General features: G+C 35.5%; 1 protein-coding gene across 1 annotated transcript in view; it reads right to left on the bottom strand.

Moving 5' to 3' along the window:
* Nucleotides 1-19,470, bottom strand: part of SH3PXD2A (SH3 and PX domains 2A) — a 593,326-nt gene that overhangs the window by 194,829 nt on the left and 379,027 nt on the right. Inside the window, exon 4 of the mRNA XM_044055559.1 lies at nucleotides 5,150-5,267. Within this exon, the coding sequence (XP_043911494.1) occupies nucleotides 5,150-5,267 (118 nt within the window). The remainder of the gene's footprint in view (nucleotides 1-5,149; nucleotides 5,268-19,470) is intronic.

Below are 19,470 nucleotides of genomic sequence, written 5' to 3'. Positions count from 1 at the left end.
TTGTGATATACTCGAAGTGTAGCAATACACTTTAAGTGCAAAGGTATGAAGTGAGCAAATGATTCAGCATTACCAGAGATAACATTTTATGAACTATACACGACAAAATGACCTCAGCTAACACCACTTTATCAGCAGGAATCCTGACAGACAACCACAGGTGTACTTAACTTTTCTGATGCTCCCCTCAACTTTAAGTTAAGAAGGATAAAAATAGCTCTTCTATCCTATAAGCAGCTACTACAGTTTAGGCCACACATGGAGTGCTAAAACACTTAGCTATAACCTCAAATGTAACACCAGCATTTACTTCTGAACGCTCATAATACACGATCAGTACTTGCCAATCATGCCCCCTAACAGTTTGCTGTCCCCTTCTCCCCACTGTACTGACAACAATATAAACTTCACTGCTCCACCTTCTAAAAAAAACGTCAGATTCAAGAAGGATCATTTGAACTGTGTTTTCATTCATTTAGCAATTTTTTATCTAAAAGTCTTATAAGCATGTTTTACTACAAATAGTGATTTATTTAATCTGAATTACATTTATATTTAAATAAGAATTACAAATATGTTTCTGACAGTGAGAGTTTTAAATGCATCTTTTTTCCTGTCTGCTTTAATCACATTGCAGTCCTGTATCTACTAGTAACAACAAATTATTGTTAGGATTAATCAATTTATCTTAATCTGTTTAGATAAAAATAATTTTAAAAAATTGTATATAGCTTCATGTTCTTAGTTCATGCTTACATAGTATATTGAATTGAAATTTTCCTTTTGTATGTTTTTAATGTACATGCGCTTTTCCCTTCTGCTTGCTATTAACATGCAGTAGCTAGGAATTCCCAGTAGATGTCATGAGAGGGTTAGTTTGTGGCTTCAATGAGAAATATAGTAAGTCTGTATATAGTTGAGTTAGTTTGTGGCTTCAATGAGAAATATAGTAAGCCTGTATATAGTTTGTCCATGCAGAAAGTTAAAGTATACAGTTTTATTTTCAAATTTAGAGTTTTTAAATTGTCCATAACAGTTTTAAAAAATGTATTTGACATAATGAATCACGGAAAGCACTTTTTCAATTTCACTTATAATGGCAGTCTCCATCAAATGATAATATTTAACATTAAATCTATTAATGTCAATAGTGTCAACAAATATTTAATGCTACATAAAGCAGATTTTGCATTCATTCAGGAATCCCACTTAGTAATGTAATATCTAAATAGATTAACCTTTAAGGATTATAAGATTTTGGTAAGTTCAAACTACAACCACAAAATAAGAGGTGTCCTAATTTTACACAGAAAATCAATGAGAATTCCAGAAATAGTTGACTCATACTCAAGGAATGAGGGTATGCTTGCTTTAGTCATACTAAAACTAGATAAAAAGATGTACACTTTTGCAAACACCTACTAGATACTGGGTATTGCGACTAAACTGAAAAAAACATTTGGACACCATAACATTAAAGTCTAAAGGTGAGTTACTATTAGCAGGTGATTTTAATTGTATCTTGTCCCCCACTGATACCACAAGCTCTAAGCCCTTCAAGATGTCCCCTGTTGCCAAGCACTTGAACAACTACATAAAAGACAGAAACCTAACAGACACTGACAGTATAAAAATTATCCTCCCTGAAGTATTCTCACTACTCTTACAGATTTGGCACACAGACCAACATAGACAAAGTCTTTGCAACCAGTTCTTTACTGGGCAAAACTGATAATGTAATGTTGACATCATGCCCTATGTCTGACCACAATGCTATCAGCTTCAATGTAACACTTAAGCTTCTGCCAAAGACTAGCCTGCTTATCTAGTAACAGTATAAGGATTTAAAGAATGGTTTATAGATGAAATAAAGCTTTACCTAGACATCAGTAATAATGGAGAGGTTTCAGATATTATCCTATGGGATACTTTAAAGGTAGTCTTACATGGTAAGCTCAAAAGTTGGTATATAAATAAAAAGAAAGAATGGGATAAAAACTGGTAGACATACAAAAAAAATTGATGAACTAAAACTAAAACTTACATCAAATGACAAATCTGCATTAGTTGACATACGTAAACTGAACAATGAATATCAGGATATCATGTAGCTTAAAATATCAAAAAATCTGGAAAAAAATCAAATTACAATCCCACTCAATTAATCCCAAGAGTATGCACAGGACTGCAATTAGATCGAAATATTTAAACACAAATAGTCATATAAAAGAAATAATATACACTAGAAATAATCAGACTATCAAAGTTAGAGATCTAAAAAATATCTTATGTTTCAAAAAACATTACAAGAATAATAACAATTCATCTACGAGTTTTAACAAAAAGTATAGACAACTTTCTTCCTAATAATATTCTAAAGAAGCTATCCAAACACAATGTTAATAACATAGACAAACCCTTTTCTTTTAAAGAATTAAAAGAACAAATAAAAAATCTTAAGACAAAAAAGGCACCAAGGCTGGATGGTCTAATTCTGGAATTTTACAAACTCTTACCTGGTAAAATCTTGAAAATCTTACTCAATGCATTCCAAGAAGTTAAAACTACAGCAAACATCCCTCCCTCTTGGAAATATTCCATCATCTCTCCCATCTTAAAACCAAATAAAGAGCCCAACCTTTGCACATCATACAGGCCAACTTCTTTGCTTAACACTGATTACAAGATATTCATGTCTATATCTTAGCAGACAGATTAAATAATATTCTTTCAATATTAATTCACGAAGACTAAACTGGGTTTATCAAAAACAGAAAGGTACAAGACAATGTAATTAGATTATTGTCCTTAATAGACTTAGTAAACAAGAAAAAAATGAGCTTACTATTTTAAGTCTTGATATAGATAAAGCTTTTGACTCCATAAGTTGGCCATATCTGTTTAAAGCTCTGCAAAAATAAAATTTCTTCCTAAACTTTAAAGGATTAATTAAAAAACTATATGAAAAGTCCATAGCCTACATAAAAATTAGATCTTATCTATCTAGCCCATTCAAAATATTAAGATGTACTAAACAGGGGTGCCCCCTCTCCCCATTACTCTTTGCCCTGGCTATTGAGTCTCTTGCAAATTATGTAAGAAATGATGACAGCGTTAAAAGCTATAGTGTCAGAAAAAATATCCCCCAAGATACAACTGTTTGCTGATGACCTGCTAATAACTTCTAATGATAATGAAAATTCAGTAGCTCACCTATTACATAATCTAGATTTCTTTGCAAACATCTCTGGTATAAAATTCAATCACAACAAAACTCAGGCACTCCTTATGAATACAAATGTTACTATGAAACTTAGATCAAAAAGAGACAAACTGAGAGGGCACACATATTAAATATCTAGGTATCATTATTGTATATAATTATAAAAAATTATTCACATCTAATTACCAACAACTTATAAACTCAATTACTAGTCTAACAGACAAGCTGGAACAGACTCTTTCTTCTTCACATCTGAAGACAGACTAACTTTACTGTAAATTATACTGTTACCTAAAATCTTATTCATTGGCCAAGCTCTAACAATTCCCCCATCTGTCAAAATTAAACAGAAAATTAATAACGTATTACTTAACTTCCTTTGGTATCCCAAAAAACAAGAATTTCTCTTCTCTGGCACACTACAAGCTGGGATGAAGGAGGTATAGGGTTTCCAAATACTGATTTTTATTTAAACTCCGCATTTTTTAACATAGTGTTGCTTTGGAATAATACTTCTTATACACCATACTGGAAATAAATAAATGAAACCTTACTTCTTAATAGTAATAGGACATTGCTTGAACCATATACTCAAATATATACAAACATCTTTATATGGATTTTAAAAATATACATTCAAAGTGAAATGTCAAAACTTGTCACACATCTTATAAACCAAATATTGATGTTGTTTAAAAAGCTTATGTTTTCTAATCAATTAAGAATGTATTAATAATTATGTTTCCTCTTTCTTACACAAATGAATGCTTGATATCTTGTGATACTCAGAAAATGAAGGGTGACCTATTATATTGCAATCGATTTCTCTCAGCTAATAAAATAAGTTCTGCAAACTATTTGATCAGCAGATATTGTTTGCAAAACTGCAATTGGCTGGACATTCAAACTTGTAAGGATTTTATACATACTAAGCTGGTACGGTCATTAGAGGGATACAATAAGAGTAACTTAAAAATCTTGGATTTTATCTCAACAATTATTAACAGCTCACCCAAGAACACTTCATCCATATCTGTTATTTATAAAATTCACAGAAATGATTTTATCAAAACAGATGTTTCTTTTTGGAATTATTCAAGTGAAGTTAATAGAGAAGTATTCTCAGAAAAATATAAACAAACTTTGTTTACAGTTGGTGAAGGAATCCACATCTTCCCTGTTCTGGCATGTATACACATGGACATTTTTACATAGATGTTTTTTCACCCCACATAGACTAGCAATACTATACAAGAAAGATGAAATGAAATGCTGGAGATGTGGACACCCCGATGCTGACTGGATACATATGTTTGTTAATTACAAAATAATTTCCCCATTTTGGTTAGACTTCAAATATCTTTGTAAAGCTCTATGGAATGAGAGCTGTATAATTTCTAACTCCCTTACCCTCTTCAACGTTCCTGTTCCTGAAGTCATTCCTAAAAACCAAACATTTTTGCTATGGTCTATCCTCTCTATAGCAAGGCAAATTGTTACTAAAAATTGGAAATCCCAATCTACTCCTGTCTTTAAAACTGAGTTTATTCATTTTGTGAAATACATTTGTAAGAATGAGATTGCTACTATAAAAGCAAGGACTAAGAACACAACTCACCATTTAATTACTTGGACAAAATTGTCTAATCTGTTAGAGAAATACTAAGTGTTCTCCTATGTATATTGCTTTTTTAGTTGTTATGGATATTGTATATAGTTTGTTTTTTCTTGTTACTATACTGTTAAGTTATTGTGTTATAAAATGAATAAAAATATTTTGGGAAAAAAAAAATACATGCATAAAGGAACGACCAAGAAGAGAAGCATCAGACAAATGGGACAGTAAAATAGTAGAACAATGAAGCTATTATAACAGGCTTACAATGCAATAAGATGTAAGAGGCATTCAAAATTAAGGGAACTTACCTAATGTACCACCACCCTTCCAGGTTCTTCTGAATTACCTCCACTGTGACTCCTTTGTCAAATCCAATCTCATCCTTCCCCTGACTGCTGTAGGGCTGCACTGTAATATATTTCTCTTCTGGTGAAAGGCAAAGAGAAAACAATGAATCCACTATCAACATTTTAGACATCACATTATCTGTTAATGACCTACGTGCTGGTGCATAGTGGCCTAGGCAGTATTACTACCTGAATATTTAGCAAGCCAGCCAGATATGTTACCGGTATGGGTCTACAGGAAGCATGAATAAGGAAACAACACAGGCGGAGTGTTTCCACATCATTCTATGATACCAATCAAAACTACTACAAAACTGTTTTTTGTTACTTAAAAAAACAGAGTATCATCTAATTTTAGTATCAACACATACATCTATGCAAACTGTTTTTCTTTTCTCAAGAGCACCAAAACACTTCTCAGAAAACACAATTAAATGCATTCACTCAAATGACATGGCTTCATGCAATCATAACAAAGGCAGTTCTGATCCAGTCTGAGACTGAAATGCATATTATAACTCGTGATACTACAAGAAACAAAATAATATAGTACTTAAGGCACATCAGAAACTGCGGTGGTGGTGCTGAGGTAGCATTGTCGCCTCATAGCAAGTTCGATTCTCAGCTAGAACGTCTTCTGTGTGGAGGCATACGTGAATGGGGCATGGCTTCGTTGAAGGTTGTGCATCAGGGCTGGTAACCCAGTACGTAAAAATCCACTACCAATCATTAGAGGACCGGAGTTCCGCTGTGGTGACCCCTAACCGGGAAAAGCCAAAAGAGACACACACACACACTTAAGGCATATCAAATACTTCTTGAAGTCACCACTTATTTCGATTAAAGAGAGGATTTCACCATGGCTTTCGCTGACTATTTTTCTTGCAAAGGTTATCTAATAGTGTCTTCCGAGACCCCTTTCATATGACACCAATTTTGTTTTTCTTTCACTAATTCATTCCCTGATAATCTGTTTAATCCAATTTAGAGTCATGCTACAGCTTATCGCAGAACTCAGTGGGCAAAATGTGTGAACTGATCCTGAATGGGGCAACAACCCATCAGAGGACAAGCATTTAAATAAGTGTGCTTACAGTAATGATGATTAGTGGAAGAATGCAGTGCTCTGGAAACAGTTGACTAATCCTCATTGACGATGTTCATGTGAAAATGTCCTGCAACTCATCTGTTACATTTACAACATTTTAATTTTTTCACATCATGCAAATTTACAAAAGATGCTTTCTGGATTAGGAGCAAACCAAATGGGAACTATACTTCCAGTGTTACAGGAATATTACTAATCGTGTTTTGTGCCTTTTCTGCTAAATGATATCGCTATGCATCCCTTACACACTGTGAGGAACTTCAGTCAGTTCCTTATATTTTTAAAAAGTTAGACATTTTTAAAAAAAAATCAGGAAACCCTACATAACCCCCCTCCTGCCTGTTATTATGTTAACATCTCTGCCAATATTCCCCATAACACCTTATTTATCTCTCTCCACATTATATGCTTTTTATTTGTATTACTACTCTACATCCCACGGTGGTGCAGCAGTAGCATTGTTGCCTCACAGTAAGAGGTTCTCCCGTTCGATTCGCAGTTAGTGTGCGGGGAGTGCCTTCTATGTGGAGTCTGCATGTCCTCCCCGCGGGTCGAGTGGCATTCCAAAAGACATGCTTGAATTGGCGTGCCTTCGTTGAAGGTTGGGTGTTGAGCTGGCAACTCGGCACCGTGAAAATCTACTGCCAATCATTTGCAGACCGGAGTTCCGCTGTGGCGACCCCTAACTGGGAAAAGCCGAAGGACAACAGCAACAACTCTACATCTGCTCAGTCATCAATACTTACTAATTTTACCATGTTTTTCCTGTAAACTTCCTTATCTCAAATATGACCAAGTTTTAGCTTCCTAAATTTTCCACCATATTTCATCTCTTGCTTACACAAATAAGCGATGTCACAATTTATGTTTCAGTCTATGTATTCTTAGAATGTTTGTCATACTCCGGAGCTTTTCTCCCCTAAAAATGGGTTCTGGCTCAGTTAGACAAAAATGTCAAATAAATAAATAAGGAAATGTTTTAACAACAAGGTTTTCTTTGTAGTTTTACAGAAAAGATCTTTACAAAAGCAGGATTTGTTGAAAGGGAGTACTTATAAAAATAAGGTTGCAATAGGATCATAGGAGGTTAGCAGGCTAGTGGCCCTGGGGCCCTTACAAGCCTAGCCAAGAGTTTATCCCCAAACAAGAAACCTCAGTCAGCAACTGCCACCCCCATCAATGAGGGACATAGGTGGAAGGTGGAACCCCTGGGACAAAATTTGTTCTTTCCCATCCACTCATCACGGCAGAGCTTGAAGAGGACCAGTGGCATATTCTGTTTGACGTGTATGGGGAGTCTATTCCAGACAAGGGGGAGCATCTGGGAGACAAACTACAGATTTTGTTAATGTTGCATATTAGATTTAGGCCTTTCAATCGGGTAATGCGCTAGGAGTTAGGACTTACGGATATGGAGCATCTCTAGTAGGGTAGAGTCTGAAACTGCCTTGTAGGCAAGACACAGGACAGGTGTTGGAGGCCATGGATTTTCTTTGTGAGGTATTTCTGTGGCCTTTCCAGCTTGTGCAAGTGTTTGGAGAGGTACATACTAAACGAGGCATTGTACTCCATTATTAGCCTAATAAGGAAGGAATACAGAGAGGTAATAACCTCCTTTTTTTCTGGATGCAATCCCTTTACTTATGAGATGAACCAAGTAAAAGGTTTTTGTGACCACTGCCGCTACATGATGGTCGAATGTGAGATTGTTGTCAACCTGTGTACCCAGGTCTCTTACCACAGGTTGTATGCTTAGGGGGTTGTCGATGTGTAATCAGTAGGGGGCATGTTTTTGCTGAATGATACGATAATACATTTTTTTATGTTTAACTTAAGGCAATGACTGGCAGCAGTCATTTGTTGCTGTGAGCCCCTCTTGCAGTATGTTATCATCATTTGGGGAATCAATAACAGCACCTGACTTACAGTTGTCTGCAAACTTGGTCAGCCACAGACCTTTTGTCTTTGCCTAGACCTCTGAGAAACAGATGCCAAACAGTAAGAGTCCCAGGACAGATCCCTGGGGAACACCACTAGTGACAGGCCAGCTGTCGGAGATGAAGGTCCCTATTTTGACCTTGTGGGTCCTATCGGTGAGCAGTTGACCACCCACCTGATGAGATTGGTATTTATGCCAAGTTGTGTTAGCTTTTGATGATACCAGAGTGGGGGATTGTATCAAAGGCTTTGGCCAAGTCAAGGTAAGCTGTATGTACTGACATTTCCTCATCCAGGGTCTTGGTGACAGTCTCAAAAGAGTCAACCAGGTTCAACAGGCAACATCTGACCTTGACAAATCCGAACTGGATGAGGTCAAGTGCTTGGAGATTGCCTATGTCCTTGTTTATGAGGTCCATAATAATACGCTCCATGGCTTTACACATCAGACTTGTCAAGCTAATGGGGGGATAGTTTCCAGTGTTAGTAGTGGCACCACCTTTGTGCAAGGGGATGACAATGGCAGTTCTCCACTCTGCTGGAATGGAGCCTGTACTTAGGCTGTGGTTGAATACGGTGATTAATGGTGAGGTTAGTTGTTGCTGGAGATGGTGCAGAATACAGTCTGGGCGACTATCAGGACCCACAGAAACAGTTTTCTTTGCTATGGATGGGGACTTCAACACAATCTATGGAGATGTGAGGTGCAGGACAAGTATTGAGGATGTGGAATGGGCCTTTGGGGGGGCACTGTACCTATCTGATAGGATGGCTAAGTCAACAGGATAAGTGGCACCATTAAGAACTAATTCAGAACAAGCCTGGGTTTTGGCATGGAGGTTCGTGACATGACTGAAGGCGGCTTTGTGGCTACCCTTTGTTTTGGAGGCTAGTTTTGATTCATAATTGGGTTTGGAGGTTTTCACTAGTTAGCTAGTTTGTTTGTTGAGGCTAAGGAGGAACTTTTACCAATTGGGAATTTGTGCCTTTTTACCCTTGGACAACAGTTTCTTCCTTTTGTTGCAATAAACTATTGAAATGACCTCAACAAAGGTCTTCCTCTGCTGGTTCATACATCGTTCATCCCAGGAAAACATCTTGCCAAGAGTGATGTTGCTCAAGTTAAACTGGAACTGTATGTCAAGTCTGTGATATACATATACAAACTGATGAAAAGGCAGAGAGTTTGGGTTGCAACAGCACAATTCAGCAGGGTACCTTTCTGCTGCCCCACCCACTACTGACTACAAGGGAATGAAAAATAAAACCACAGACTACTTGACTGCCAAGGGAAATAAAAAAGTGAAGGCAGGGTTTGTGTATGGGTGTTTGTGTGTGTATATATATATATATATATATATATATATATATATATATATATATATATATATCTACACATACACAAACATACACACATATATGTGTGTGTATATGTATATATAAATACATACAGATATATGATTATTGTTGTATGGTGTGGGAACTAAAGACAAGGGGTTACTTCATAATATTATGCAGTGTATAACACTGCTAGAGTCAGCACATACTTTGAATCAGGGGATTGTCTCTTTAAAAGCAAGTGGACTATATCTCAGGAATGCTGGTGTTTTTAAATAAATGTTGGCTTGTGAAGATGCAATATCAGGACATAACATACACACACGTCACAAGTGAAGGAGGCTACACACGCTTGCTTAAGAGAGAGAGAGAGAGAGACAAAGACAAAAAAAAATGCAGAGATGTTTACCTCCTGGTTATAGGAAGTTCTTTGGCTAAGAGTAGTGTCTCTTGGGGTGGGGGGTGACCAAGATGGCAAGCAGTTAACGGCACAAGAATTTTGCTTGGCTTCTCCTATACATTTTTGACAGGATTTAATTTTTAATTTCACTAAAAAACCTTCTAAAGAATTGAAAACTATTTGTGACTGTCTGGAGAAAAAAAAACATTTTTTTTTTAATTTTCCTGTCAAAACTTCAGTTTGAAAATATCAAATGAAAATGAGTCACTCTAAGACAACACTTCAAGAAGTCACTGGGAAGAAGGAGCTGCATTCTAGCAATAGTATTCAGGACTTATTCTTAAAATTGGATAAACTAGATTCTAAGGTAGACAATAAATAAAGTAGTTAAACAGGAAAAAACTTCAGACAGCTGCCATGGAAGACTCACTCACTGATTTAAATGGTAGACTGAAGGAAAAAGTAACATTGAATTCATTTTAAAACAAAACAAGTTTGCAGAGAAGATAGATTATCTTGAAAACACGGCAAGGAGGAACAATAGGAGGATATAGGAAGTGCGTGAGAAGCAAGAGGGAGAAGATATGGTAAACTTTTTAACTACTTGCATTCCAGAAACTTTAAACCTCCCCAAAACCCTATCATATGGCATACAGAGGGTCCAAAGATCCCTGACAACAACAAATTCAAACAAGAAAACTTCAAATCCAAGATCCATAATAGTGACATTCATTTCCAGTCACGACAAAGACTTGGCTCTAATAACTAACTGCCTGGTCTGCATCACCTATCAAAAATAGGTGATAACCTTATCAGATTTGACAATGACTTTTCGTCTTTACTTGTTTCTAAAAGGAAAGAAAGTATTCCCTTGCTGAAAAGTATAAAGAAATCTGGAATAAAAACACATCTACTTTGCCCAGCAAATTAAGACTTGTATGCCAAAAGGAAGAAAAACATTTGAAACCCTTGAGGATGTGGTTTCTTTTGTACAGAAAAACAACTTACTTAATCCCACTGAAGAAATGGAGTGGACCTCATCTCTGAAAAGATATGCTACAAAAAGTGAATGGACAGTAAAAGACAAATATATATATATATAATTTATTATACATTTGTTGACTGGGAAAGTCCGACTGAACATGTCCATTTACAATGGAGGCCCGAGGAGAAAAGCTCCATTTTACATACAATGCAGTAACATACAAACAATACAGTAGTATACAAAGCAAATATAGAAGGATTAATAAGAATCTACCGTACTATGTGATTATACTTCCTAGGACATTTTTACATAGTAGTTTAGTATTAACTATGGATCCATTTCTTAGAAATTCAGTAAATTTATAAAGCTGTAATGCTTTCAAAAGGTCGCATTAAAAATAGAAACTTGATGAGAAGAGTAGTTTGTAGTATCTTTCGTTTTACCCAGGGGTGTTACAGGAGCATAGCCATTTGTTAGAAAGATGGGTTAGAAGGAGTTTTTTAAATTGAATAGTGGAGGTATTTGATGTGAGGGTGGCTGGTAGAGAGTTCCAGAGTTTGGAGATGCAGTAGCTAGAGAGAGATTTCCCTCATTCATTTTTGTAATTGGTGACCTCAAGAAGGTTAAGAGTATTAGATCTCAAAATTCTTTTTGTGGTGTAAGGTTGTATACGATGTTGGAGGGCTGGGACATTGTCTGGGTGGTGGTACAGCTTATGTGCTAGTGACAGTTGACTGAGTTGCAATAGTTGAGGGAGTTCTAACCAGTTTAGTTTTTTAAGGGCTATACAGTGATGTGTTCTGTATGTAGATCCAGTGGCAAATCTAGCTATCTTGTTGTAACAGGATTCTAGCCTGTTAAGATCAGATTTACAAAGGTTGGTTAGTACTGGGGAAGCATAGAGAAGGGTGGATAATAGATGTGTCCTGGCTACTGTAATTCTAGATTGTTTAGAGAGAAATTGTTTGTTACGATAGAGCAGACCTAGTTTTTTATGTACTTTCTTGATGGTTTGGGCAGTGTGGATGTCAAATCTAAGGTTATCAATTTCAATGCCTAAAAGTTCGGTGTGGGTAGTTGGGATAATTACAGTTTTGTTGTTAGAGGTGATTGAGAAATTGACAGCTAGGTGGGCAGTTTTATGGGCAGAAAAAAGCAGTTTAGTTTTATTAGGGTTGAGAATAAGCTGATGGTTAGAGAACCAGGTTTCTGCTAGTGAGAAAGCATTTTGTGTTTGTGAGAGGAGGAGGTCTGGAGTTGTGGCTGCACATATGATAGTGGTATCATCAGCATACTGAATAACAGTGGCCCTGGGGGTGGAGGATGGGAGTTGATTGGTGAAGAGTAATGGACCTAGACCCTTGAGGTACTCCTAATGACACTGGTAGTAGGGGTGATAGTTGGTTTTGCCATTTTACCACCTGATGCCGACCTGACAGGTAGCTCTTAAACCATGTGATGGAGGAGGTACTCAGGTTAAGGGTAGAAAGTAAGTTGAGGAGTCTACTGTGGTTGACCATGTCTTAAGCTTTTGATAAATCTAAAAATATGGCTGAGACAAGTTGTCCTTGATTTCTATGATAATTAATGGTATTGGTGAAAGAAATAAGTGCAGTGGATGTACTGTGGAGGGGTCTGAAGCTGTGCTAGTTTTTGGATAGCAGTTTGTTTTCAAGGAGGTAATTCATAAGTTGAGTGTGTATGACCCTCTCTAGGATTTTAGATAAGGGCGGTAAGATAGCAATGGGGTAATAGCTACTGAGTTCAAATGAGTTGCCTCCTTTGTATAATGGGATTATATGGGAAGTTTTCTATAGTTGGGGTATTTTGCACTCTGTGATTAATCTGTTGAGAAGAGTGACAAGACAGTTGCTGCTATTTGGAGGTATTCTGCAGGCATGTTGTCTGCAGCTAGGGTGGTAGGTTTGAGCTTTTGAAGGAGTTTTAGGATGGTTTTGATAGATACTGGTTGAAAGTTAGTGTGTGAATCTCTAGTTTGTGTTACCATTATGGTTGGTGTCTCTGCTGGGGTTGGATGAGTGGTGTTAATTTGGTTATCAGCTAGGGCCTGGATAGTCTCAGTAAATTATTGTTAAACTGTGTGGGAATATTACTGTGAATGTTACCAGTTTTGGGTCTGGGGGTAGTAGTTTTCCCAGGCCGCAATACCGAATCGATTGCACCCCAGAATTTATGGGTTTTGGTAATAGTTGGTTTTGTCTAATTTGATGAGTTTCTTGGCCTTGTTGCGCAGTTCTAAGTACTTCTGCTTTACTATTTGGGTTTTGTTTTGCAATATTGACCCCATGCTTTGTTCCTTTCTTTAAGAATAGTTTTGGTGGGCTTAGTTAACCAGGAAGCATGTGTAGCTTTTATTCTGATGGTTCGGGGGGGAAGCATGGTGGTTAACAATGTTTAGGAAGGTTGAATTAAAGTGTTGCACTGAATCATCAAGGGATAGTTGTTTTAAAGGGGTCCAGTTGCAACTATTTAGGTCATTGTTAAAGGCATTGGGATTAAAGTTCTTTTTGTTCCTGACTTCTTTATCTGTTACTTGACTCATATGTGGAGTTTTGGCTCTTAGTAGACATGTTGGTTGGTGGTCACCGAGTACGTTTGGAAGATATCCAGCTTGGGCTGTAAGGGAATGATGAGATGTAAGTATCCACTCCAGAATGGACTGGTGTTTGGTTCTTTTGTCATTTCTAGTAGGGGATTTAATTACTTGGGAAAATCCATGTAGTTTAATATGGGTGGTTGGATTCTGACTAGTATAGCTAAGCCAATCTATGTTAAAGTCACCTAATATGATGCTTTCTTGAGGTGGAGAGTTTGAGACCCATTCTAGTAGGTTTTCCATAATTGAAATATTGTTTCCAGGGGGAATGTAGCCTCCTATGATATTAATATATTTTTGGGGTTCAATTTGAATTTGGATAGAATGAATTCGGCATTATTGCTATCTGGGATGGTGATATCAAGTTGTTCGAGGATAAGGTAATTCCTGTACATTATAGCTACACCCCCCTCCCTTTTTTGTTTACTCTGTCCTTACAGTAGATAAGGAGCTGTAACTTCGTTTTTGTGAATATCGGGGTTTAGCCAGGTCTCAGTCAGAAGGAGAATGTCTGGCTTATACAGAGCTAGTAGGGCATGTCGGTCATGGATATTATTGAGGATACTTCTCATATTTAGGATGAGAAGAGATGTTTTATGCCTATGGAGAAGAGAGTAGGTTAGATTAAAATTTGGCATGCTTTTTGAGGTTGGACCTGGGTTGGGGTGTATGTCTCCACAGCTTGTGAGGTTTTTTTAGTATTGACTGGTAGAGTTTTTTGAGTTTAATGATGATTTTAGTGAGTATTAGATACTTGTGGGACTTACTAGTTGATGGAAGCAGTTTACGATGGGGATTATCGGTGGGGGAAGGTTGGAAGAGGTGTGGAGTACATAGAATGTTTAATGGGGCTAAATAACTGTTTAGGGATGAGGTCTGTTTGTGAGAGGAACTGGTGAGATATAGATGAAGATGGGCATGACAGTGGGTTAAGGCTGAGAGGAAGGGTACAACAGTTATGGTGAAATACATAGGTAAGAAATCTTAGAATGGATTTCCCTATTGATGGGATCATGTTTAATTAAATAAGAGGGAGTTGGTAAATTAATAACTTTGGGACAAATGAAAATATTACATATTGTTGTACAATGCATGGTTTTATAACAGTATATAATTGATTTTTGATGCATTTCTGAATAGTTTTCATCAAAAGGTAAAACTTTTCATTTTTTCGCATTAAAATATAGTTTCAGTAAGCAATAATTTCCTGCTTATTGAAATACATCGGATTCACCACTAGATGGAGTAAAAGTACAAGTAATACTTATATTAATAGTTAGTAATCTGATATAACCAGAGTTTAAACAACTGATTAAAGTTTTATAGTTCACTTTATTTATTCATTTAAATATCAATAAGACATACAAGTAAGGATAATTAGCCTGGGTTTGATATAGAGTAAAAGTTTTATTTAAAACAATGTACTAAGAGAAAGAAAATGTGCAGATATATTCTGTCGGCGTTACCTGTTAAATGTAAACATTTGAATAATCAACAGCAGTCATACTAAATGTGGGAGAAATGCTTAAATAACATGTACATAATGAATTTTACTTTAAATGGGGCTTATCTGAACTCTTTTCTTTGTTTCTTCACTAAAACTGTTAAAGTATCTTTTTAACATAGATAGTGACTACCCCAGAGCAATTGTGAGTCCTTTTAACTTTTCTCTCTCTTTTTACCTCATTTTCCCCTTAAAGTCTAAAAGTGTTTCGAAAGTATTTTTCATAATAGCACAAGCTTATTGGAGTTTCCGCAGCAGCCTGGTTTCATTTTGAACAGCTCATGAAGTGCTACATGACCTCTAACACATCCAGAAACAGGAAATTAAGGGAACTTTTGAATGGAACATTAAAATGGACATTATTGGAAGGTTTTTAAGATTTCTTCACATTGATCACAGAGTAAACATGATTTTTTTTATTTTATACTCAATATTACTGCTACAGTGAAACAAAAGATGCTTCTGCTCTTAGGCAACTTGTGACATGAACTGCAAGACTGGGGGGGGGGGCACGAAAAACAAGGGAAAAGGTGGTTACTCAAAAGCAACCTTTATAAACCATATAATACTGCTCTAAAGGGATCATGTGAAAGCTTCCTTAATAAGATCAGCATACATTTTAAGTTACAGAAAGTTTTATTTATTTTTGAATACATAGAGCTTCCCCACCCTCATTTTAAACAGCAACTTTACGGAGTTTAAAACAGCTGCAAAAAATAAACTGCTGTATGACTTCTTTTTTATAAGATTGTATAAGCTGTTAGTACATTATTTGAATGAAAATAGCACAAGTTTAACAGGTTTTGGTTTAAAACAAAGTAAACATTCTAGATTTGTAACAGACACCTCAGAAGCCTATCCTATATTATTATGTCATGATGACTACTAGACATGGGTGCGTATGTTTATGCTTGCATACTCACATTTGATTGTGACTATATGGAGACAGTGAGGCTTATATATATATATATATATATATATATATATATATATATATATATATATATATATAATATACATGTATGTGGTCACATAGCTCCCTGGAGAAAAATGTATAGTTAAGTTCTTAGTGTGGAGCTGAAGGGAGAGTGCACACATAAACCTGAAATCCCTTGGTAATATAGCTCACATAAATAACATTTTAACCTACTGACAACATACATATGCGATATGTAAGCACAGGTAACTAAATTAAGTTTATCTCACCAAGAGTTTATTACTGGCATACCAAGCTAACATTGCCAGTAATAAAGATAACACTTATTTCAGATACTTTTGATATTGGTATGTTTGATAACACTGACATCATGAACAGCAAGCTTTTATGCACAATATAAAAGAATGCTTAAGTAAAAGGTTGTCTTACATACCTTAACAGTTCAGCAATAAATTATAATAATCAATGTAGTACACTATGTATATAGTTATTAGTTATTTTGTAGATGGGATACTTAAAAGTCCTAGAATTAGGGGGATCATATTTTAAGAAAGTAATGAATAACACATTAGTAAGTAATATGAACACACAAAGAAATAAGACAACTGTTATAAGTAAAATGTCTATCTCAAATGTGACTTTATAAGATTAAGCTAACTGTTTAGTTCTCTATGTCTGTTAGAACCACAACTTGTGTAGTTATAGTGTATTCTATTTTATTAATGATGTTTTATTATATCTACATAAGCATTAGCAAAGATATTTGATTAAGTAGATATATGGGGTTGTTTGCATGTGATTTGTACGAAATTTTCATCAAACCAGGAATTTTTTACTCCATGTTAGAGGATAAAAATGTTTTTAGCTTAGATCTTTTAATACTAGTTTTAGAATGTTTGTCCATAACAAGTTGTACATATGTTAGATCTGTATTCATTGTACTAAACCATTGTTCATTAGTTTTTAAACTATTTGTTCTTAAAGATGTCAAGATATAAATGTCTTTCACTAAATATTAATGGGTTGAATAACCCTTAAAAAGAAACTGTTTAAATAAGTATTTAACATTACATAAAGCAGATATTTTGTCTTCTTGCAAGAAACATCGTTTGACTGAAGATGTAGACAGGTTGCAAATAATTGATTATTTAATTCTAGTAAGTTCTCATTTTAGTTTGAAAAGAGGTATTCTTACCCTCATGAAGAAAAAACTAGATTTAACTAAAACAGTTGACACTTACTCTGATAAGAATGATTGGTGGTAATAGAAATAGATAAAAACATTACTCTCTCATACATATTTAATAGATTCCTGGAATACGATACAAAACAGCCAAGAGGTATCTAGACATTATGACATTATATTCAAAGTGAAATCTATTAGAGACTTTAATTATATTTTATCAAGTAAATACACTACTAATAAGAAAAGAATCAGACCATCTTCTACAGCAAAACATTTAAATCACTATACAGGTTTAATGAATATAAGGAATATTTTACACTTAAAACTAAAAAGCTCTTTAAAGTATACATACTATTCCTTCAGATATGGAACACAAACCAATATTGATAAAGATTTTGTATAAAATGAGCTTTATTCAAAAACAGAAGAACAGAAGATGTATTAACAGTCTTCTATTGTTTGTCTGACCACAATGCCACTACATTCACTCTAACCTTTAGCTCAAATATCTTTTTTGTCAAACATTACCTGCATACACAATTAAAATAAGAGGTTTCAATGACTGCTTTTTTAGAGAAATTAATCAATACATGGAATTCAATAACAATGGGGAGGTGACAGATGGGACACCCTAAAAACCTGTTGATTTGGTAAAGTTAAACACTCGTATGTATGCAAAAGGAAAGAATAGGACAAGGTCTTGATTGCTCTGCAATCAAATATAGATAAAGTTAATCTTAAAGTCCAATGACAAAGCAGCAAATATGGAGTTAATAAAGCTTAATCAGGAATATCAGGAAATACTTCAAGACAAGATCTCAATCAATCTGGAAATAATTAAACTACAGTCTTATTCAATAAACCCAAAGAATCTATGCAAAATAGTAATTAGATCAAAAAATATGAGCAAAATAAATCACATTAAAGAGAGTGCATATAAAGAGGGGAAAAAACATCAAAAATAATGAATCTAAATGACATTACAATGTTTTGATAAATCTTATGAATAAATTAATGAAACAGAGACAGACAAATAATAATGAACAAATTGATATTTTTGAAGAAAAATATACATCATAAATTAACTAATGAATAGAGTAAAACTGATAAGTCTTTTTCTTTTAAAGAATTAAAGACCAAATTATGTGTCAAAGCCAACAAAGTTCCAGGATTAGATGGTATCAAACCAGAATTGTATAAAGTGCTACCTGATCATATTTTAAAAACCTTATTGAACGTCTTTAAAGAAGTAAAAAGCTCTGCTAATATTCTCCCCTCTTGAAGATACACACCTATTTTAAAATCAGATAAAGATCCTGTATCATCTGCTTATCACCCTATCTCACTTTTGAAGGTAGACTACAACATTTTCATGTCTATATTAGCAAAAAGGCTAAATCATATACTCCCTGGATTAATAAATGAAGATCAAGTTGGCTTTATAATAAACAGAGCAGTACAAGATAATATTATAAGACATTTTCCAATAACTGATATAGAAAATAAAAATAAAAAGAACTATCAATAATAAGTCTAGACACTGGTAAAGCTTTCGATTCAGTGAAGGTAATGCTACTCAATGCTAGAAGTCTAAACCTCAAAATGCTGCACTCTCTCGAGGCACTCCTAAAAATAGAGAACATCAGTATCTGTGCAATAACTGTGACCTGGTTCAAGGCTCCAGAGAGCACCCCTGCAATACCAGGCTACAACTCTTACCACACTTTTCGGCCACCAAACCAGGACCGAAACACTAAAGGTGGAGGAGTGTCAATATTCACCAAGGATATTCACACCACCAGGCTAGTTGCCCAACACAATGCGTCTGAAATTCTCCAGGTGCAACTAACACTAGGAAAGACTGCAATCCAAACTGTAGCTCGCTACAGATCCCCCACCATACTCCAAGATTCTCACTACACCTTTCTAAACATACTGGAAAATACTAAGATAGAACCAAACACCCTAATACTGGGTGATTTTAACTACCCTGCCATTAACTGGGAAAACTACTCATGTACCAACACCTTTGCCCAATGGTTCTTGGAATTCATAAATTCCAACGCCCTGGATCAACTAATCCATAGTCCCAACAGGGGCTCCAATATCCTAGACCTGGTCATTACCAACATGGGAAATTGATGGTCCACACCTATGGTCACTCCCTCGTTAGACAGGTCTGACCATAAGCTAATCACCATTAACATCCACATCCCACCCCCACCCCCCCCCAGTAAGGAATCCTCCATAAAAACTTCTCCAAAGCCAA

This window comes from Protopterus annectens, chromosome 14.part0 (assembly GCF_019279795.1).
Source record: "Protopterus annectens isolate FY-2018-M chromosome 14.part0, PAN1.0, whole genome shotgun sequence".
Taxonomy (NCBI): Eukaryota; Metazoa; Chordata; order Ceratodontiformes; family Protopteridae; genus Protopterus; species Protopterus annectens.
Note: the sequence above shows the minus strand (reverse complement) of the source record. Positions and strands in the feature narration are given on the sequence as shown.